At 59.4% G+C, this 21,446-nt stretch overlaps 3 protein-coding genes across 8 annotated transcripts; all 3 read right to left on the reverse strand.

The window, feature by feature from the left end:
• Window positions 1-2,141: 2,141 nt before the first annotated feature.
• Window positions 2,142-3,547, reverse strand: Cend1 (cell cycle exit and neuronal differentiation 1). Its single transcript, XM_021721015.3, has one exon. It carries the CDS (start codon window positions 3,545-3,547, stop codon window positions 3,092-3,094), a length of 456 nt encoding a protein of 151 aa, XP_021576690.1. The 3' UTR covers window positions 2,142-3,091.
• Window positions 3,548-5,339: 1,792 nt separating this feature from the next.
• Window positions 5,340-9,826, reverse strand: Slc25a22 (solute carrier family 25 member 22). The gene is made up of 9 exons (XM_005341627.5): window positions 9,685-9,826; window positions 9,465-9,590; window positions 9,160-9,215; window positions 8,293-8,383; window positions 7,658-7,776; window positions 7,395-7,569; window positions 7,039-7,193; window positions 6,877-6,952; window positions 5,340-6,805 (listed from the first exon to the last, which is right to left on the reverse strand). Exons 1-9 carry the CDS (start codon window positions 9,702-9,704, stop codon window positions 6,652-6,654), a joined length of 972 nt encoding a protein of 323 aa, XP_005341684.1. The 5' UTR covers window positions 9,705-9,826; the 3' UTR covers window positions 5,340-6,651.
• A 3,343-nt stretch (window positions 9,827-13,169) lies between these two features.
• Window positions 13,170-18,132, reverse strand: Pidd1 (p53-induced death domain protein 1). 6 transcript variants are annotated; one of them, XM_013365825.4, is made up of 15 exons: window positions 17,823-18,132; window positions 17,014-17,427; window positions 16,502-16,711; window positions 16,366-16,420; window positions 16,016-16,217; window positions 15,811-15,936; window positions 15,538-15,717; window positions 15,313-15,460; window positions 15,090-15,225; window positions 14,861-15,011; window positions 14,650-14,773; window positions 14,458-14,576; window positions 14,268-14,381; window positions 13,967-14,166; window positions 13,170-13,764 (listed from the first exon to the last, which is right to left on the reverse strand). In XM_013365825.4, exons 1-15 carry the CDS (start codon window positions 18,130-18,132, stop codon window positions 13,506-13,508), a joined length of 2,748 nt encoding a protein of 915 aa, XP_013221279.2. In that variant the 3' UTR covers window positions 13,170-13,505. The 6 variants fall into 6 exon arrangements, with proteins under 6 accessions (XP_013221279.2, XP_040139841.2, XP_040139839.2 ...); XM_040283907.2 differs by lacking the exon at window positions 15,313-15,460 and having other exon boundaries at window positions 15,107-15,225; XM_040283905.2 differs by having other exon boundaries at window positions 14,861-15,225.
• Window positions 18,133-21,446: the final 3,314 nt, after the last annotated feature.

A 21,446-nucleotide genomic window follows, 5' to 3' on the forward strand; every position in this document is an offset into this window, starting at 1 on the left:
TTGACCGTACGTGTGTAGGCTAATACGCTCAGTGTTTTTCCACATCTGGAATTTGTTTGGACCTTAAGTCATTCTGTAATAAAACTAATTTAAAAGCAGCCCTGGGTGTCCCTGAGAATCCTTTTCCTTTGAGGAAGGCCCCCTGTGTCACTCAGGTGTAGGGCCCACGAAGCGAAGCAGTGCACTGGAACGTCTCCAGGCCCCAGGGACCTCACTGCCCAGCTCTAACGTCCCCTGGAGGGGATGCCAGGAACTAGCACAAGTGGGGAATCAGAAAGAAAGAGGGAACAAGATGTTTACCAAGCTGCTGGGAAGCATGAGCCTAATGGCATCACCTCCTGGGGCAGGGCCATCATCTCCTGAGGGGAGAGAGACAAGCCCTGGCTTGCTGCACAGAACCCATGTGTCCAGTGGTTTGGAGCTGGGCTGCGTGTCCTCCACAAGGGTTCCAGGAGAAGGGGCAGTGTTAGGCTTGTGGAACTTGGGTCTCCTAGCTTCTGCTCCAGGAGCATGGAGACGGAGCATCAGCACCAGCTGGGAAAGCATCTACCAGCAAGTGCTTCACAGGCTCCCACTTGAAGGAGAAGGTGTTCCAGCCAGCAGAGAAACAGTGGAGCATGGAAAGGAAAACTCTCACTGTGAGAGCCAGGTAATGCAGGACCTGAGGAAGGCTCCTTGGTCAGCTTTCCGTCACTCATAGACTTGAAGTCACCATCTTATAAAGAGGAAAGGTTTATTTGCCCAGGCACCGTGGTGTACACCCTTAATCCTAGCAACTCAGGAGGCTGACACAGGAGGATTGCAAGTTCTGGGCCAGCCTGGGCAATTTAATGAGGCCCCACGCAACTTAGCAAGGTGCTATCTCAGAAAATGAAAAAAGGAATAGGGTGTGGCTCAGTGCTTGTAAAGGGCCCCTGGGATCAATCTTTGATACCCTCCACCCCCCAAAAAAGAAAGAAATGTGTATTTGGCTTGCAGTTTCAGAGGTTTCAGTTCACGGTCAGCTGCTCTGTTGCTTGTGGGCCTGAGTCAGGACAGCACATGGCTGTGGGCACACAGGGCAGAGCAAAACTGCTGGCCTCAGCAAGAGTAGAGAGCTACTGATCCCACTGCCCCCTCCCCTGACCTGCAGGCCTCGCATGAAACCTGCCTCTGATAGTGCCATAGCGGGCATCAGTCCTTTAATACAGGGATCTTGGGGGGAGATTCCAGACCCAGGCCCTTCCAGGCTTTATGACCTAAATGCTCTTTGACAGAGAAGGAGTGGCAGCCTTCAAGGACTACCCCATGGCCAGCCAAGGGCTGGGCCTATCTGTAGTCACCTCTGCTGCCTCCTGAAGGGTCAGAAAGTACTTGCCTGTCTGAAGGTGCAAGTGCAGGGACAGGGGTGGGGATGGTTTCTGGGCATAGTGCAGCCTGGGACTTGTGGGGCAGGTAAGCTGAAAGCTACCGTGTGAGCATCGGGGCTCCTGGGTTGGAGGAAGAGCCGTAGTGCAGGTGGTGGTAGGAGGAGACTGCAGGATGGCTCTGGGCCAGGGTGGCAGGTCCCCGGGGTGTTTCTACCCTATGGTACAGAGTTGCCTGGGATGTGACTGTGTGAATGGGTCTGCTGCCCTGGAGATGGTGGGTACCTGCAGGGCCAGGAGGAAGAGACAGCTGTGTTTCCCCCAAACCAGCTCAAAGAAGTCTTGTGGAGCTGCCTCTGTGGTGGGGCCAAGGGGCCCAGGCTGATGGAGCCCAAAGAGCACTTGGGGCCCAGCATCACCTGCAGCTGGACCAGGGGCAGCTCCCACCAGTATACACCAGGTCAGAGTGGGCTCAGGGCTGTGGGCCAGAGGTGGCCAGAAGATGGAGAGTAAGCCTCCCGAGGCCTCTTCTGCACTCCTCCAGGGATATGGGGCTCACTGCAGAAAGGACTGTGGCCAGCAGTCCAGACACTTAGCTGTCCATCTGGAGTCAGGGTATCCGGGATGGGGCAGGGTCTGGGTGGGGCTGGGGGTAGAGCTCACTAGGACCAAGAGTATGAAGGTAGCAGGCAGGGCCTAGCAGGGGCCGGGGACTTCCTACCTGATCTGGAAAGCCCAGGGCACCCGTCTACCTCTGCCCCCCCAGGCGCACACAGGTGAGGATGCCAACCCAGCCCTCAGACAACAGAGTTTATTCCAGACTCAGCCTCCACTCAGGCCCAGCGTTCCTGCAGCTGCTGGCCAGGTGAGGGCAGTGTACCCACAGTGCCCACTGCTACCTTCTGGAAGCCTGCCAACTGTCACTGCGTGGGGAAAGGCTGGTACCAGAAGTGGTGAGGAGGGGCAGTGAGGTGGGTGATGTCACCCCAAGTGGCTCTACTCTGTTATTGCATGTATACGCTTCAGACTCGGGACACTGGGTGCAGGTGGGACGGGCAGTCTGCTGGGGGTATTGGTCAGACACAGATGTGGAATGGGGTTCTCAATGTCCCCCCAGCTCTCTGCCAGGCTGTCAGCCACTCCCCAGGATAACTGTTCTACTGAGAAGGAAGTGGACAGGAAGTATGGTGGTCCCAGCCTTGGGCTTCCCTGGGGCACAAGCTGGAGAAAACAAACTTTGGGGAGCACTTCCCAAGACCAACCCTATCTTCTCCCAGCCAGGGCATGCGGCAGGAGTGGGCAGAGGTGGCTCTGCAGCTGTGACCACCCACGTCACGTCAGTACCTACATCAGGCTCAATCAGACCCCTCAGCAGTACTTGGAGCAGAAGTGGGGAGAGTGAAATAGCCATGTCCTTTGATGTCCCCACTCCACCAACTGGACTTCCTCACTGCTCCCAGCTGCCTGTCCCAGGCCAAGTCCTCTACCCAGTGTTGGAGTTCCACCTTCCCTTCCCTATAAGCCCAGAGCCCAGGCTGCTTCTGCCCTGGAGCCTGAAAGGAGTGTGCTGGCCTCAGAGGTAGGCCCTGTTCTCTGATGGTGGGCTGTCCATCTCTCCTGCTGTGATGATGTGTATATCGATACATACATGTGGTGTGTGTAGATAGGTCTGGGAGGATTCGCATGCAGTGGACTCCCAGGGCTGCACAGAAAGTGGCTCTGTGCCCCCACCTGGACATCAGGCATCATTTTTTCCGGGCCAGGAAGGCCACACCAAGAATCAGGGCCACAGCTGCCACAGCCACACCCCCAGCCACCAGCAAGGGGGTCAAGTTCTCACAGGGCCATGGACCTCGGCCCTCTGGCCCTGCAGCAGCAGACTCCTCCTCTGCTCCATCCCCAGGACCCTTGAGCTCTGGGGCTGCGTCAGGACTGCTGGGGGCCGGGGTTGCTGTGGGGGCCGGCTTCAGGTTGCTGTGGTTGTTGAGAAGGGCAGGGTCTGCCTTGGCTGAGGTCTTCTTGGCAGGAGCCGGAACGGGGGCTGCCGGCTGCTCCTGCTTCTCTGCTTGGGCCTCCTTCTTCATGGGCTTGGTCAAAGGGGCTTTCCCATCCGCAGCCGGGGTGGCCTTGGCCTCAGCCGTGGCCTGAGGCACCTTGGTGTCTGGCTTGGGGCTGCTGGCCGATTTTCCCCTGGACTCCATGGCAGGTGGTGCTGGCAGCTGGGTGGGGGCGAGTGGGACAGGCAGTGTCCAGACCACAGTGTCTCAGGACAGCCTGCCCCTGGGCATTATATGGGCCTGGAGGGAGACACAAGCCAGGCTGTGGCAAGGAACAGATGAGGTCCCCTCCTGTGTAGCCCTCACCACCTTGACCCCTGGGGACTTCTCAGGACCTTGGACTCCCCAGAAGCCTCAACCTAGGAGCCTCCTGCCAAGGCCTGGTCTCTATCTACTCCCAGAGAAGCCCCTCCAGCCACTGAGGCAGGGATGTGGACCGAGTCCAGATGGGGCAAGGAGGGGCCAGATGAAATCTTCGTGGGTAAACATGTCTTGCCAGGGACATGTCGTATCCTTCCCATTGGTCACAGGTAGAAAAGCCCTGAGGGGAAGGGAGAATCCAGCCCTGAGGACAGGAAGGGGAGCATTTGGTCAAGGAGGGAAGATGGAGTCCTGGTGGCAGGGACAGCGCTGAGTCCTAACACATCACCTCTCAGCAGGCACTGCTGTTTCACAAAGGGGATGCCGGGGCGCCTGGCCAGGGTCCACATGAAGGAAGTCTGGGCTCCCGGGCAGCTGTCAGGTGGGGAATTGGCCCCAGGCCTTTAGACTACAAGGACCTGATGTGATAAAGCCAAGGTCTCTCTCCCAGAAGCGACCACAGGCTGTGCCTCCTGGTGGCCATCTGCCCCTGCCAGCTTCTGGTGCCTTCTCTTTATACTGGGCTTAGCTCAAGGGTAAGAAGTCCTTGTTGAGCCTAAAGCGGTGCTTGCCCCTGGGGGCAGAGAGTCCTCTGGCATGAGCCCTGGGGGCCTGTGCTGTAGGAAAGGACTTGCCCAGTTTGTCAATGTCTGGCTGGGGAGAGAGCTCCCGGCCCCAAGACCCAGAGCCACCTGCCTGCCTCACCCTGAAAGGATGAGAAGTGCCCGCCGAAAAGGAGAGCCAGTTTGGGAGGCTCAGCACAGGTTCCCCATCCCCGCCAGGCCCAGTGACCACACTGAAGGTCACCTGAATGTCAAGCGCAGGATGGCATGTCCCGGTGAGAGGCCTGGCAGCTGCTCCACTTTTAAGAAACCCTTGCTCCTCCCACATCTGGAGTTCTGGAGGGGGCCCAGCTGCTGGAGGGGGCCGAGCTGCTGAGCATCCTTTGTAAAGGGCAGAAAATTGACTTCCCCTCATTATTTTCGGCTCGCACTTATGTCCCCTTGACTGCCTCCCGGAGCTGCTGACCCCGGGAGAGCAAGGGGTTTGCACGCAATCCCAGTGACCTTCAAGGCCAGGGCACCGTTGCTTGCCCACCAGACCCAGCGCCCCATTCCACCCACCCGAGGCAGAGCCTACCGCCTTTCGCAGTTGGTCGGGTTCCTGGCTCGGCCCTGAGCGCTCCCTCCGCCGGACGACAGCGGGTGGCGGCTGCGGACGCGTTGGAGAGCCCAGGAGTTTCCCACAATGCACTGCTCTGGGCTCCGGGACGCAAGGACCAGCGCAGGGCGGGGCGGGCAGCAGCGACTGCAGCACGTCATCGGGGCTCCGCCCCGTGCTCGGCACGCCGCTAGGAACTCTGGGGTCCCTAACCCAGCTCTGCTCAGGGTCAGCGAGGAGAGGTGCCCAGGTTAATTTCCTGTACCCCATCCACATCTCGGGGCAGTGGGGAGGCCCCGCCGGCCTCTCTTCCTTGGTTCCCCTAGGCAGGTAGGATGGGCAGACCTAGGTCTGCCTGGGGAGGCGAGGACTGCCCTTTCCGCCCCATCACCAAAAAGACTTCCAGAAAGGAGAGTTCTATTTAGAATATTTATTTACCCTTTTACGTGACAAGACACAAAAAGTTACAACTCCTTAAAACTCTTCAAAAGAAAAAAAAATATAATTCTGTAAGCAGCAGCAGCAGCTTTCAAGGTACAGACATGATGGGAGGGAGCTCCCAGGAGCAACCGTGAACTGGGGGCCCAGACCTGAGCCCAGGTAGTGTCACTGGGAAGGGGCCTCCACAGAGGGAGCTAGGTTTTGGGGACACAGCACCAGCACATCAGGATCAGTCACCAACACAATCACATGGCTGGGGCAGGATGGGGAGCCTGCCTCAGTTCACAACACAGAGGGTTCCAGGGCTGGGAGGGGGGACTTTCTCAGTGTGGTCAGGGGCCTTAACTAGAGGCCCAAAGAGTAGGGTAAACCCTGGGAGGACTGGGGCAGCAGCTTCCACCCCTTCCCCATGAGCAGAGCAGGTGCCCCAGGCTTTATACTGGCCCTGTTGTCCACCCTCTCGCCTGACAAATCTCAGTCCAGGGATGGGATCTCAGAAGAGAGGATGGAGAAATTTTGTATGGGGTCAGCAGAGGGTCTGGGGTGCACACGGTGCCTGGCCACATGGGGAGGGGCAGCAGCCTCCCCCACAGGCCATGAGAAGGCTGGCAGGCAAACCTGCTCCCCACCCCCCAAGCAGAGACCCTGAGCCTGGCCTGGCCTGGCCTGGGGTGGGACTGAGTGGCTCACCAGAAGACCCCACAGTGGGAGGGGGAGGGGGCTTGTCCCGGAATCAGAACTCCTGGTGGCTCCCCACCTGGGACTCCCAGAGCTATGTGGGGAAGAGGCAGAGTGGAATCCTGGCCAAGAGGAGAGCAGCAAGAGGGTATGGACCATGGACGGAAGGACAGGCAGGGCCACGAGGGCGCAGCAGTTTCAATAAATAGGTTTGTGCAGGTCCCCTTTGTAGACCAGGAGAACCTCAGAAAGGAGCCAGGGGCCTGGGGGGTAGGGTCCGGCCTGCCCAGCCCAGGCCTGAGGGCCCCCAGCCCAGAGACCAGCTCTGCCCCTGGGGGTGCTCAGACCAGGGCAAGGCTGGGTCAGGGATTGGCTCCAGGAATGTACAGATTTCTGCGTTTTCTACATAAATAAGACGTTGATCCCAATAGTTGTGCCTGCAGAACCCCATGGGGATCTCTGTGTGCACCACCCATGTGGACCCTGCTCCCCTACCCCAGCCTCCCCTGTTGGCCATGCAGGATTGGGGAGACCTTCTCTCACTCAGTCCTGGGCTGGCACCCAACCCAGGCCACAGCCAACAGACTGGGGAGGGGCAGCTGCTGGGTTCAGGCCTGGGGGCCCTGCAGCAGCTCCAACAGGGACTCGGCGATTCCCAGGAAGTAGACCACCTGAGCAATGCCAAACAGTGGGGCGATGACCAGGGCACGACAGTAGGCACCCTTCAGGAAAGCAGAAGGACCCTCGTGTTGCCAGATCTTCCTGTGGGGGAGGGGGGGTTAGAAATGGTGCCCAGCCCCCACCCCAGCCCCCACCCCTTGGGCCTGGCCCACCTGGCGCAGTCCAGAAACCCAGAGTAGGTGTCCTCATTAACGCCTCGCTGGAGAGACTGTAGACGAGTCTTCACCACTGCAAGAGGACAGGTGGGTCAGCCTGAAGCCTGCTCCCTGCCCCCTCAGCCCCACTCCCCCGCCTGGGCCCAGGGGAGCTCTGACCATCGCATGGGTTAACTGCCACAGCTGCAGCACTGCCAGCCACACAGCCGGCCAGGAACGACACGTAGAAGGGCGCCTTCTCCTCCGAGGCAGGGCGGCCCAGCTGGTTCAGGTTGGCAAAGAGAGGGAAGTACACAATGGAGAAGGGTACGTCCCTGCAGAGAGGAGGGGTGGAGCCAACCTTGGGCTGGGGAAGAGGGGAAGGAGAGGGGTAGCCACCCCCCACCCTCCCCAGAGAAGGGGCGTAGCCGACCTTGGGGCTGGGGAAGCAGGGATGGAAGGGGTAGTCCTTATGGAGAGGGGGGACTGGGCAGGTAGGCCTCTACCTCCTCCAGCCTGCCCGCCAGCCCTCCCACCTGAGCAGGGTGGCCCCCAGTCCCTTGTAGAGGCCAGCAATGCCATGGTTCCGCAGCAGGTCACGGGTTAACTGGGTGGCTGTGGGCCGGGGAGCAGCAGGAGCCTCCACTGAGGGCTGGGTGGCCCCATGGGCTGAGAGCTGGGCCTGAGCAGCCAGCATCTTCTTCTGGGCAGCTGGTGAAAAAGGGGCTTTGGTCTCTTCCTCCTGGCATGGTGAGGCAGGGGACAGGCCTGGCTGCTGACCCTATCCCTTGCTCCTCACCGATGCGGCCTGCATCCTGCAGCTGGATCTTCAGCATCTCCATGGGGGTGGTCACGATCACCTGGCAGGTGCCTGCCCCACAGCCAGCCAGCATCTCCTTAGGCAGGGTCAGCTTCTGCCTATAGTGGAGAGGCCACCTGCCATGAGGAGATGTGCAGGAACTGCCTGCCCCATAGGCTGCCTGTGGAGGCTGGCGTGAAAGGGGTGTGGGTGGTGGAAGCAGATGTGGCTCCCTGAGGATACGGTCCCCAGCCTCAGGCCTCCAACAACAGACACCAACCAAAGACAGATGGCTCCTAGGGCAGGGGCTGGGGAAGGTAGTGGGGTCCTCTTCTCACAGAGAGAAATGAGAATTACGGTTCTGAGTACTCTGAAAGGGGGTCCCCCTTGCATCCCTACTCTTCAGTGATGGGGGAGCTGGTTGACGCCCCCAAGTCCTGGCAGCCGTCAGTGGCTGGTGGCCAACAGCCACTGACTCAGCGTCCACTTTGAGTCTCCCCATACAGGCTAGTCAGTCTGCCCTGCAAGGTCACAGAGGTCAGAAAGGGGCCGGCTGTCGGGGCCGACTTTCAGCACAGCCCCCAAGCCCCAGATCTTGGCCCCCCAAGAGCCAGCAGGGAGGCCGAGCCTCTCACCCATCCTTGGAGAGCTGGTGTCGAAAGAAGTCATTGGCAGCCAGCTTGATGGCCTTCTCAGGGGTGACCAGTGTCAGGTTCACGGCGGCTCCTGGGGGACATTTGGGGGTCAGATGGGGCTGGTGGGGAGACATAGGAAGACCTGGTGGGGGTGGACAGGCTCAGCAGCCTGGGCTGGGGAGGCCCCGGGCCAGCACTTGCCTCCTGGTCAGCCAAGCCCCACCCCAGGCACTACTGGCACCGCCTTCTGCCCTCTCACCCACATTAAGGCTGGTGTGTGCCAGGCAGGCAGGAACCAAGCAGGCTGGGCTGTGCTGCAGCCTCCTCCTAGCCCCCTTCCCTCCCCTTCCAACTCCATGTGTCTGACTCCGGCAAGAACTGGCCTTACTCAGCTGCAGGTGCAGGGGATCAGACCGGAGAACCCAGGCCCCCTGGCAGTCCACAGGTGTGTGTGGCCTGGATTGGTCAAAGCTAGGGGATGGGCAGCCCATCTCAGTGCGGGGCTCAGGGCTGCACAGCATCTGGGCAAATCCAGCTCTGCTGGGATTGCTTCCTGAGCGGCTTTGCATAATGCCCCCAGTCTCCAGCTGCAGCTGCCATGAGAGGCAGATCATCTGCAGTGTCCTAGCAGAGGGGCTGAGGGCAATGCCCAGGCCAGGGGCTGAGAACTGCTATTTACCAGAGATCCAGCTCTTGGTCATCCAACCCCCGCTCACCCAGGGCTTGGCTAATGACCTCCACACAGGAGCAGCAGCACCCCAGACAACCCCCGCCACACACACCCAGGTTCAGCCACACTGCTCAGCCCATGCTCTCTGCCCAGGCCATGGGAGGTGCCACCCAGGCCCAGCCCATCCCAAGCCTCACCCCGGTACATGCCGAAGTAGCCCTCAGAGCGGATGGTCTTGATAAGGCAGTCAGACCTGCAGCCAAAGGGGTTAGGGGTGAGCTGGGGGCCAGCTGGCGACCCCTGTTCTCCAGTGCAGATGCTGGCCAGCTCCTTTCCTGCCCAGCCTGGAGTGTCCAGGGCTGAGACAAAAGCCTCCACACTGACTCCTGGCCTGGAAGGGGTCTCTCCAGGCTGTCCTGTCCTGTTTCCCCATCAAATGGCAAAGGGCTCAAGGCACAGCTTCCCTGCGTGCCTCCACACACTGCCGGTGGGGCATACTCACATGCTCGTGTACATGCGCTGGCCATTCTGCTGGTTCTGCAGCCTGGTCTTGGCCAGGTCGATGGGAAACACACAGGTGACCCCAATCAGCCCAGCGATGCCGCCATTGATGAGCTTTGCTGGCAGGCTGTGTAGGCAGGGCCAGGGTCAGCACACACTCCCTCCACCTGTGGTGGGGGTGTGTGGCTAGGGCTGAAGCCCAGGGTGGGGTCAAGTCTGACCTGATCTGTTTATCAGCCATTTAACTCAAGCACACCCGGGCAGGAGCAGGAGAGGTGGACGCCAGGAGATGGAGGTGGTGACAGGAGAAGGGGGGCGGCAGCTGCGATGGAGGGTAGGACCAAGTGCAGGGGTGATCCTCCAGTTCAGGGGGCTTCAAGGCAATTGTCACCACTTCTGCCTTGGAAAAAAGAGGGGACAGGAATCAGGGGGGGGGGCATCGTGGGAAAGAGCTTCCCCCACCCTCCATCTCAGGCTCTGCGTCAAGCTCCCCACCCCCTCCACTCCAGAATGGAGTCCTAACATGTCCTGAGGATGCACAACAGAAGGAGGGGAGGTGGCTGCCACCTGGCCCATCCCCGGGGCCACCTGGTTCCCCCTCAGTGCCCTCCTCACAGCGTCTCCGGCTGGCACAAGCTCACAAATGCACACACTCATGCTCACGTGCACAAGGGGCAAGCTCCAGCTTTTAAAGGGCCAGGCACCTCTGAGAAGCAGTGGCACCTTGAGCCTGGGCTGGACTGTGGTGACCATTTCCCCAGCTTTGAACAGAGGCAGCTGTCCCCTACCCTCTTCAGGATGGGGCTGGGGTCTTCACCCCAGGACCCCCCACCTAGGTGAAGTTCATGGCTGCCCAGATGGACTTGGCCATCCCAGGGACAGCCCCCAAACCCCATGACAGTCCCACTCAGGACTGCAGAGTCTCCTCCCCAGGGAAGCACAGTGCCCACCCACACCCAGCCCATTCCCCACCCTCCTCTCCAACCTCTGAGTTTCACTCCCAGACACAGGAACTCTAGCTGACCAGCACCTCAGAGAGCCTCGGGGACAAAAGGCACGAGTGAGCCCCCAGGGGACTTTAGGACCCCATCTCCTCTAGGGCTGTGGAGAAAAGGGCCTCTCCCACTAGCAGCAGGACGCGGGAGACAAGCGTCAGCTTCAGGGGCACCATGGGGGACATGGCCATAAAGTCTGAACTGTGGAGGGAATCCTGGAGTCTGTCCACTCCAACTTTCTGTGTTTCCCCCAGTTCTCCTCAGAGGTCAGCTGGCTTATACCCCAGCACAGCTGCCCAGGGTCATACTGCTGGCTCATGTCCTCGGGCCCTGCAAGGACTCATGACCTTCACCTTGCTGGGCTGTCCACAGCCTCCTTGGCTCCCTCCACCACTCCCACCACCTGCTGGGTCCTGCTTACCCCTGAGGTGCACAGAGAGCTCCTCCAGGCTCCAGCCAGCTGCCTCTGGGAGGAGATAAGGAGCTGCCAGCCAAGGGAGGAGGGAAGGGCCCTAGGGATTGGCCACAGGCTGGGGCGGGGCCTGGCTGGGGGGGACTTTCTCTTTCACTTTGGGCAAGCTGGGGATCCCTGCAGCTTCAGGAGAAGGGAAGAGAAGGGGTGAGACTGCTTCAGGAGCAGGGCTGGCCTTGGACTGGGTGACAAGGGGGTCTGACCCAGGCTGGCTGGGCGGGTTTCTGACTCTAGGATCTGTCTAGGGTTCTGGAACCCCAGGGGCTGGGGTGCTCTGTGCCCCGGCACCCTTCATGCACCTGTGGGTGTACCCTGTGGAGAGGTATCAGCACACGCTCAGCTGTGGTGTGTCTGTTGAGGCAGGTGAACGTCAGTGGACCTGACAGTGGGATTCAGGAAGGCATGCCCGTCCACTGGCAAGGGCAGGGAAGGGTGCCTGGGTCTCAGAGGCCACTGGATGCCCTCCACAGGCCCTGCTTACCTGGCAGGTCCAGAGGGCATGGAAGCTGACACTCCCAGCACTGCTCTGATCACCACCGGCACACCCAGAACCTCAGTGGAGAACTACCTCTCTCAGCCCGGTTCTTGACCTCTGAACTTCAGCCTGACTCCTCTGTACCCCTCCCCACCCCCTCCAGGTATAGTCTGGCCACAGCCAGCTCACCCTGTTGCTAGCCTCCGCTCTCTCCCTAGGAGCCCCTGCCCTTCCTCCAGGATGGAGTGAGCCCACCCAGCCTCCCTGAGCAACCCCTTTCCTCCCCAGATCCTACCTCAGGAGGCACACCTGGGTGTTGGGGGTGCCAGAGTCTGACAGCCCAACTGGAGTGGGGAGGGGAAGAGTGACACAGGCCCCCACATCCCAAGGGCTGAGTCAGCCCTGTGCCCCACACTAGCAGTGCAGGCCAGATCATCAGGGAGGAGCTACTGAGCCGACAGTGAGGGGCTCTGCCTGGGAAAAACTGGCACTGGGAGGGGGCTCTGGACTGACCCCCCCCTTTCTGTCTTCACTCCTTGGTTCCACCCTGCCTGAGACAGCTGTCAGTCAAGGTCCCACCCCCAGCACCTTCCCGGTTGCCACAGAAACCTGGCAGCCCAGCCAGGCCTGAGGCACCAGAGCCAAGTCTGGCCACCCCGACTTTCCAGTCAGGTACCCGGGGCTGCAGGCAGCCTGATAGCAAGGGAGCATACAAAAGCCGCCCCCAAGCCCTGCAGGACCCTACTGCTTCTTCCCTGACCCACAGGGGTGAAATCTCCCTAATGAAGCTGCCCAGCTTCCCCTACCCCTGAGAAAGGCTATGGGGCCAAGGTTCAAGAGTGGGAACCGGTTCAACCTCCCCCAGCCTTCCTCTTGGGAGGGTCTTTCTGTTCTGCTGGCTGGAAGGGCCCTGAAAGGATCTCCAACTGTGAAGAACACCAACCCGGGACAAAGAAGGTCCGGGTGGAAGGCTGCATGCTGTGATCCAGGCAAGCTCAGACCCTACTCCGTAGCTGGGGTTCAGCTGGCCTTGATGACCCGGATTCTGGCCATTTACTTGTGCACGCAAGATCCGTGAGGTCCCATGTGTGCGCCCCCCACAGCCTGGCTCCTCCTTCCCGGGCTCCAGCTTAGGCTTTCACCCCGCGGGGACACGTGGACACGTGTGCACAGGGAGCGCGCCCGGAACCGCGGGGCCGAGCACGGCCTCCCACACCCTGGAGATGGTGGATCCGAGCATCCGCCGGGCTGGGCCCTACCGGGGCCGCCTTGTCCGGGCAGCTGTCACCTCACCCAGCCACTCTGACACCCTCTGTCCTCGCAGCCCAGTTGCGCTCAGGTGGGCGACCACGAGACCCACCCTCCCGGCACTCACCGCACTCCGCCGCGCTCGCCTCCCCGCTGTGCCGCGCACCCGGCCTGCACCTAGGCAGGGAGGCGCGTCCGCTCTGCGCCGCGCGCGCTCCGCCCCCAGGCCTGGGCTGGCTCTCGGGCTTCGGCTCCCCCTCCCGGCCGCCATGGCCACTGCGCCCAGCCAGGCCACAGTCCTAGCCTAAGACCACCCCTCCCTGCAAGTAGGGCGGCAAAGCTGGGATTCTACGCGTCCCCAGGGCTCTTTAAGAACAAGGACCCATGTCTGACTAGGTGGCGGGGAGCACAGTGGATGAGGGCATCCTGGGGGAGGAGGGGGTTCCCAGCTCAGCCGGGAATTAGCCTGCCAAGGCTGGTGGGCTCGGTGGATGCACAATCACAAAACCACACAGGTGACTTTGTATCCATCTCTGATAGAATCGTTACTTTGTAGAGTCAGCTCCTCTCCACTTCTGGGAAGATCAGGACCACAGGCAACAGGCATGGTCTGAGGGAGGGGCAGGAGCAAAGGCCATGGGAAGACTGGGCATACAGAAGCCCCTACCAGTAGAGGCTGGGCCTCAGATAGCCTGGCCCTGCCTTCCCTCCAACTGCTTCTCCACTTGATGGACGGGCCAAGCTCTGAGATGGTAGATGGAACAGTACAGGTTTACATCGCCCTCAGACAGGGGAGAGACTTGAAGGTTGAGCTCTGCCAGGGGCCAGGCCAATGTCCAGAGCCTGCTGGGCTTAGGCCTGGGCAGGCTCTGTGGACTGTGAGGCTGATGTGCCTGGCAGAGCAGAGTCCTCCGCAGCCAGGCCCGTACGGCGGATGCTGTCCTGGTACTTGTGGCGGCCGAGCTCCAAGATGGCCCGTACTTCTTCAGCCACATCCTGCCGGTCACTCTGCTCCAGGGCCTGCAGCAAGAGCTCCACAGCCCCTGGCTGCCCAGCCTGGCGCTCTGCCCAGGAGAAGAGCATGTGGCGGATTTGCCCGTCCAGGTCGTCCCTTGGAGAAGGGGGATAGTGATCAAGGGGGTCACAGACCCTCATAAAGGGTTCCTTGCTCTGTGGGCCAGTTGTGGCCAAACCCTCCCTTTCCAGCCTGGAGCTTGTCCCGGCCTCCTTGAAACTTCTGCCAGAAATAAGCAGGACCAACTTGGTAGTCAGGGCCTGGCCTGAGGCTGCATGGGCTTCAGTGGGAGGCTCACCGGAACTCATGCCGGATGCGCTGCAGCTCTCGGTAGGGCATGCCCAAGTGCAGGGCCACGGCTGGCCAGTCGGGACCCAGGCGCCCAGCCACACTCAGCAGGTTGCTCTGAGTCAGAAAGCCAGTCTCAGCGTCGCCCAGGTTCAGGGGTGCCAGGGAAAGCCTGGCCCCCTTCCCGTGACCCTTGAGCCCCTGAAGTCTCTGTCAGGAGGAGCAGAACAGTGAGCCCTGACCCCACCCTCACATCCCTGGTTACTCCCAGGACTCTGTCCCTCCCCACACCCACTGCTCCCCAGCCGCACCGGCAGCTTGATAGGCAGAGTGGCCATCCAGAGGGCATCCGCACCCTTCCTCTGCCGGGCAGCCTCAGCCTCTTGGGGTACCTCCACAGGCACTGAGCCCCGATAAAAGGACACCTGAGGAGAGATCAGATGAATTTCAGACCTCTGGCCTCTGCCCAGGTGACCTGGGTCTCCTACCCTGTTGGCCCACCTGGCCTCGCACCGCCTGAGCTTCCCGATCCAGAGCTGTGGTGATGTAAACTTCCTTCAGGTTCTTCAGGTGAGAGTAGAACACAAAGCAGACCCTGCCCTCCACACAGTCTGGGCGGTCTGGGGGCACAGACAGGCTCAGCAGGGCAGGCGGGAGGGCAGACCTCAGGCCCTCCTGGGGAGGGAGACTTACCAGCATCCACGTCAATGCCTCGCTCGAAGGCAGCAAAGAACTTCTCGCCCTCAAACATCTCCACAGTGTCAGAGGGCTCAGGCCCTCGATAGCGCTCCAGCAGCCGGCGCAGGGTGGCATCCACCTGCAGGGACACCCCCGTAGCTTAGACCCCAAGCTCAATGCTCCCCCCCAGGGTTTGGTCTCCCTGCTGCCCTCCTGCCATCCCCACCTTGTTTCGGGGCAGGCACTGCAGCAGGACCTGCTCGGGGTCTCGGCGCCTTTGCAGGGCAATGAGGTTGACTTGGTGCAGCCGAAGCCGCTCCCAGGCCTTCCGCGCCAGGCCCCCCACACAGCTCTTGGTGGTGTACCAGAGCCAGTACCTGGGAGGGTCAGTGGTGAGATGCACTGTGCAGACCAGACTGGGGGAGGACAGGGAGGGGGACCTGGGGAGCACTGACCAGGAGAAATGTGTGACCTGGAAGCGTGCATACAGGTGAGTGAGCTCCAGCACCACCTGAGCCGTGATGTCATCCCAGGTGGCTGCAGGAGGGGCCCAGTACAGCAGGTGCAGGCGGGAGTGGTCCAGGCTGAAGCCTAGACAGGAAAGGGCAGCAGGCTGAGGTCTCTGGCTGGCCCTTCCAAGCACTGTCTCCTCTACCCAATGGCACAGTGACCTCTCACCTGTGACACCAGGGGGCAGGGGTAGCTGCACTGTAACTGGTTGGAGGAAGCTGGGGGGACCACTCTGTGAGAGGCATAGCAGGGGGCTCACCGCAGCCTCTGGCTCCCCTAGAAGGGCGCGCAACTCTCGGCCAGCCATGTGCACCACCTGTGCAGACAGCCACCTGAGCACCTGCCTGGGCGCCATGCTGTCACCTGATACCCTTGGTGCTACGCTGGCTATACCTGCATGGAGACATGACGAGGCTCCTCGGTGGCCCCAGGAGGGAAGGTGACCTTGACCCCAGGATGACCTGAAGAGCACAGCAGTGTCCCCTCTGGAGGTACCAGGCAGGCATTGGATACAGGGCGCAAAACCACAAGGAACCATGAGAAGTGGGGCACCTGGCAGCGAGCCCAGAGCCGCTGGGACACACAAGGGGGACAGATCAGGGCAGAGAGTCAAGGCAGAGATGCCACTCCCTGCCTCCCCTCACCCAAAGGCCTGGGCAGCCTCACCTTGGGTGCCTCTTCCTCTAGGTGGGTCTCCAGGTCACTCCAGCTATTGTCCCTGCGGGTTCTGACCACTACCTCATGGCAACGACGGGCCCGAGGGGGGACAAAGAGCAGCCACAGGCTCACATCCTGCCAGGCAATGGTGGTGTGAGGGCTGGGGCCAGGCCTGTGGCTTCCAAACCTGCCCGCCCCCCTACCTTGGCCATGCCTGCTGAAAAGCCACCCCATGGGGCCATAGCTCCAGGACACCGCTGAGCAAGGAGTCATGAGGGCCCAAGGAGACGAGTGCTGGTTCTGGCAGCCACAGTCGATAGTGGACAGTGATGGGGGTAGTGGTGGCCCCCGCTGGGAACCGCAGGCGGACGCCACAAGCCAGAGTTACAGAGCAGCCTTGGGGGGTCACAGGGAAGCTGAGTGAGGAAAGGGATGTGGGGTCAGACACAAGTTCTGTGTCAGAGCCTGGCTCCCTAGGACTCCTGACACACAGGCAAAGTGTCCAGAATAGCTTGGGTGACAGGGTGGACAGATCTCCTTTAGCCCTCCTTTCCCACTTCATACCTGTCCAAATCTGAGGTCAGGAACAGTTTCGGCATTTCAAGAACTTGGGGTGTGCCTGCACAAAGGACAGATGAGTCATCAGGACAGCAATGTGCCTGTGTCCTCTCTGCCTGGCTCATCCCTACACCAAGCCTACCTGGAGGACTCAGAGAGTCTGGTGAGGCCTCACCCAGGGGGTTCCCCTGTAAGCGCACAAAGGGTGCATCTAGTAGCTCAGGAGGCAGGTGCCGGAGCTGGTTGTCCCTCAGGTCAAGCCGAGTGAGCAGTGGGAGATGGGCCAGACCAGCAGGCACTGAGGTCAGGAAGTTGCTGTGCAAAACAAGGAGCCGCAGGGACCGCAGCCCCACTGCAGCAGGTGCTGACTCAGATTGGGCAGAGGACCACTCAGGGCCACCTCTGGCCCTGGGGCTCCACAATAGGACACTCATGCCACAGCCCCAGGGAAGCTGTTACAGGTCCACCTCTTGGTAGACAAGGCTGCCCAGGTCAGCCTGGGAGGAGTGAAAGCTAAAAGGCAGGCAAGCCTGTGGGTGCAGGGTCTCCCGTGGAAGAGGAGAGGAGCCACAGCCCAAGCCTGCAGGGAAGAAATGGGTAGGGGTGCTACTTCTTGGACTAGTGAGCCAAGTCATGGATGCCGCTGCTACTCACCAAGGGAGACAGGGAGGCTCTGCAGCCGGTTGGAGGCCAGGTTGAGTTCAGTGAGGTTGCTCAGGCCTCCAATCTCAGGAGGTAATGTGTCCAGAAGGTTCTCTGAGAGATCAAGTTGCTGCAGGGCAGACAGGGCCCCCAGTGCCGGGGGCAGCTTTTGCAGGCAGTTGTGTGTCACAGTGAGGAAGGTGAGAACATGGAGAGCACCCAGGGTCTCAGGGAGCTCTGACAGGCCGTTATGAGACAGAAGGAGCGTGTCCAGGCTGCGCAGCTGAGGGACACAGGCTGGCAATGTCACCAGTTTGTTGAAGCTCAGGTCTAGGTGGACCAGGTGGGCCAAGGTACTCAGGCCAGTGGGCAACGTGGTCAGGGTACCCTGGAGGCAGGCACCCAGGGCACCCCGATTTTGCCCTCCTGGAAGTGGTAGAAGCAGATGTAGCCCTTAGAACCACCCAGTCAGCCCTGCTAGGCAGAGAAAGCCACTTGATGAAAGGCACAGACCTGCCTGCTAAACCCAGAGACACTGAAAGGAAGATGGGAAGAAAAGATGAAACCATCAGCAACGTCAACTGACAGGATGGCCCAACCTACCCAGGGACTTCTGGGGTCTTTGAAGAGGCACCATGGGCAACTCTAGGCCCGGAGCTGGGGACAAAGGCCCAGCCCACTTTACACTGGGAGGAAGGTGAAGGGGCTGAGGACAGAAGGATGAGAAGCCTGAAATTGCAGCTGGGACCAGGGTTGCCTCCGAGGACCAAGAAGCAGGGCAGAGCTAGAGATGGGACAGGATCAAGAACAAGGGGGCTTACCTTTGAGGACCAAGGAGCGGAGGTGTGGCAGGTTCCCCGGCACCTGGGCCAGGGTGGCTTCCAGCAGTTGAGGGTCCTCGTGGGTGCTCAGCCGCAAGAACTCTACCTGCAGCAGCTGCTGGTGGTGCTGGGCACACAGGTGCAGCAGCTGGTGGCAGCCCTTGGGGTACAAGTCCAAATTCAGCCGATTCCCAGCCAGGAAGGGGGGTGCCCCAGGTCCTGCATCCACAGACTCCACAGCAGGTCTTGGAGCATCTTTTGAGGCAGCTGCAGTTTCTCTGGACTCCAGCCCCTCCGCTGCTGCAGCCATCACTCAGGGATGGTCCTTGGGGGCCAGACATGTCCCAACTTGCCAGGCAGACCTGCTCAGACAGGGCCCAAGGAGGCTGCTAGAAGCAGAGGGAGGAATAGGCAGGAGTGGGGGCTGGGCCCCTCCTCCCCATCAGGGGAACAGGGACCCTGGCTAGGGATGGGGAGCCCTTGAGCTGGACAGAGTGACCCTCCCGGCACAGGGGAGCCCACTGAGGGAGGAAGAGGAGTGAGGTATCACTCTCTAATTCTGAAATCTGGCCAGGTGACCACCTAGGCCTGACAAGTCACCCAGGCTGTCCCCCTGCTCTGGTGAGTCCATGTTCCTTAATTCATTTACTTGTGATACTATGGATTGACCCCAGGGATGCTCTGTTACTGAGCTACATCCTAACCCCTTTCTATTTACTTATTTTTTTAAGTTGCTCAGGATGAGCTTCAACTTGCAATCCTTTTTCCTCAGCCTCCCGAGTCGCTGGGATGACAAGCTGTGCCAACCCGAGAGCCCACCTTCAACCTTCACACTCATCAGCTCTGGGGGCCCCCAAGATCCCAGAACGCTGGAGCAGTGAGGGAGGGAGCCAGTGAGCCTGGGGACAGACTCCACTTAGCAGCCACGGGAGGAGGCTCTCCCACCGCCATTCCAGTTCACCCCTCCGTCCGCTGGAGGAGGCGGTGCAGGGAGCACTTAGGGTTCCGCAGCCCTGCCCTCTCCGCAGAAAACTTCCCGCCGCCTCGGGCGCCCATACCTGGGCTCCAGGCTGAGCGCCTCCCGAGTGCCAGCCGTTCCGCGCCGGGATTCCCGCCCGCGCGCTTCCGGGCGGGAGGGACGCCGGGCCCGCCCCCTCCAGCCCCGCCTTCCCGGTCTACGCCGCAGGCCGGCGACCTCCCCTGCGCCCCGGGGACGGCCGGCTGCCGGGCAGTGTCGCCCGGAGACCCCGGTGCGTGTCAGGGCAGCGTTTCTCGGGGGAACTTTTGGGGGCCGATCGCAGCTGCGCTCCACACTCATCCCTTGCTAGACACTGGAAACCTGGCACGCCCGTCTCCAGTCAGCCCCAAGGCCTTTCTCCAGGAAGCCTTCCAGGACCTCCTCTCAGGTCCTACAGAGATCTAACTCGGCCTCTGCTCAGATGACCCTCCTAAATTTATGGGCATCCTTCTGGGCCAGGTGTCCCAGGCGCAGGGTTGCCTGATGCTGCCTCCCTAAATCCTCCTGTGAATATCACAAGGGGGGAAAAGCAGGCTCCTAGAGATGAGATTTTGTCCAAGTGGGTGAGTCTCAGTGCCTCCCCCACCAACCATGAGCCCCCCATTGAGGATGGGTCTGTGCTTCTTTCACCCAGCACGCTGGTCAAGTAGAGAAGATGGTCTGGAAATGAACAAAGCTTCTACTACCAATTAACCATGTTACATGCACCATCTTCACTGCACCCCCTGAGCCACCACCATCCCACCAATGGGGATGGGCAGGCTCCTACAGGACTCCCTGCTTCCAATATTCCCAGCCCCTGCCTCGCATTGTTTCTCCCAAAGCTGTCAGAGGGATGATTTAATTTTTATTTTTAAAATATTTTTTAGCTGTAGTTGACACAATATCTTTCTTTCTTTATTTATTCATATGTGGTGCTGAGGATTGAACCCAGGGCCTCAAAGGTGCTAGGCAAGCGCTCTACCACTGAGCCACAACCCCAATCCCCAGAGGGATGTTTTTAAAACTCAATCACAGGAATATTGTTCAGCCTTAAGAAATCAACTTCTGATACATGCTATAGAACAGATAAACCTTGGGAAATGTAGAATAAAAGAAAAAGCAAAAGGAACAAATCCTGCATGTTTCCCCTTTTATGAAATGCCTAGTCAAAATCATAGAAACAGCAGAATGGTGGGTGTGAGGGGCGGAAGAGTGCAGTAGGTATAGCTTCAGTTTGGGATGATGAAAAATGTTCAGAGATGGATTATAGTGATGGTTATGTAACAATGTGAATGCATTTAATGACACTAAATTGTACACTTAAAAAATGGTTAAAATGGAGCTGGGCGCAATGGTGCAGGCCTGTAATCCCAGAGGCTTGGGAGGCTGAGACAGGAGAATTTCGAGTTCAAAGCCAGCCTTAGCAAAAAGTGAGGCACTAAGTAACTCAGTGAGACCCTGGTCTCTAAATAAACTACAAAATAGGGCTAGGGATGTGGCTTAGTGGTGGAGTGCCCCTCAGTTCAATCCCTGGTACCAAAGAAAAAAAGGTTAAAATGGCTAGATGAGGTGGCCCACGGCCCATGGCTGTAATCACAATGACTTGGAAGGCTGAAGCAGGAGGATCCCAAGTTGGAAGCCAGCCTGAGTAATTTAGTGAGACCTTTGGTAACTTAACAAAACCCTGTCTCAAAAAAATAAAAAGGGCTGGGGATGTGCCTCAGTGGTAAAGTACCCTGGGTTTAGTCCCCAGTACTAGAAATAAAAATAAAATGTTAAAGGGGTGGGCTGGGAATACTCAGTGGTTCAGTGTTTGCTTAGGTCTAAAAATCACATCCTACCACCTCCCCATACAAATGGCTTCCCTTTGGAATTGCCAAGGCTCCTCATTGCCAAAATGGTCTCCCTATTTTAGCTCAGTTATGGGACCTTGAGCAAGAAAACCCTTCTGCGTCCATCCTTCCTCCTCTGAAATGTAGGTAAGTACTGGGAATATGGGGCTCACACACCAGCCAGTAAGGCACTAAACACAGGAGGGCTTGCGCTGCAGTTGTGAAGCCATAAATAGACAGGTAAATCAAGTTAGGTCAGATCAAGGAGGCCAATTTTGAGTGAGTCCAGCCAGAAGGAGACTGTCCCAGGAGGGACTGAAATGTTAATTCCTTCAGAGCCTTTACTTTAACCTGTTGCTAAGGTAACCAGTCCCAGGAATTGCCCCTCCCTACTATAAGGAGCTCTAAGGTTGTTAAGTGTCCTGGGCTCTCCATCCATTCCTGCCCTTCCCCCTTCAGTCCACCAGAGTCCCACCTTTTGGCCATCCCACTTGCATTCCTGGGCCTAGTCACGGACACAGGAAGGAGACAGGTAACGGGACGAGAGCTGAACAAACAGAGGAAGCCTAGGACATATAAAAAGGACAGAAGACCTCGCTTCTTGGGATACCACCTATGGCCCTCTTCTCCCTCCAGGGAGAAGTCTGTTAACCCTTTTTAAATAGACCCTACCCTATATGCTTGCCTCAGTGTGCTTCTCTACTATTCAAACTTCAACATGTGGAGAAGCAGAGCTCGTCACCATAAGCGGTGGTATAGGGGAGCACTCCCAAGGCTGGCGCTGTCACTATC

This window comes from Ictidomys tridecemlineatus, chromosome 4 (genome assembly GCF_052094955.1).
Source record: "Ictidomys tridecemlineatus isolate mIctTri1 chromosome 4, mIctTri1.hap1, whole genome shotgun sequence".
NCBI classification, from domain to species: Eukaryota; Metazoa; Chordata; class Mammalia; order Rodentia; family Sciuridae; genus Ictidomys; species Ictidomys tridecemlineatus.

What these genes read in the sequence shown, in the direction of transcription:
- Slc25a22 (XM_005341627.5), bottom strand. Translation starts at nt 9,704, where the DNA reads ATGGCTGATAAACAGATCAG. An exon ending in CACCAGCTCTCCAAGGATGG is followed by an intron (nt 7,777 to 8,292) that starts GTGAGAGGCTCG and finishes TCTCCACTATAG; the next exon opens with GCAGAAGCTGACCCTGCCTA. An exon ending in CTGGGGGCCACCCTGCTCAG is followed by an intron (nt 7,194 to 7,394) that starts GTGGGAGGGCTG and finishes TCCTCTCTGCAG; the next exon opens with GGACGTACCCTTCTCCATTG.
- Pidd1 (XM_040283899.2), bottom strand. Translation starts at nt 18,132, where the DNA reads ATGGCTGCAGCAGCGGAGGGGCTGGAGTCCAGAGAAACTGCAGCTGCC. An exon ending in AGTGCCTGCCCCGAAACAAG is followed by an intron (nt 14,774 to 14,860) that starts GTGGGGATGGCA and finishes GTGTCCCTGCAG; the next exon opens with GTGGATGCCACCCTGCGCCG. An exon ending in CTCAGGCGGTGCGAGGCCAG is followed by an intron (nt 14,382 to 14,457) that starts GTGGGCCAACAG and finishes ATCTCTCCTCAG; the next exon opens with GTGTCCTTTTATCGGGGCTC.
- Cend1 (XM_021721015.3), bottom strand. Translation starts at nt 3,547, where the DNA reads ATGGAGTCCAGGGGAAAATCGGCCAGCAGCCCCAAGCCAGACACCAAG.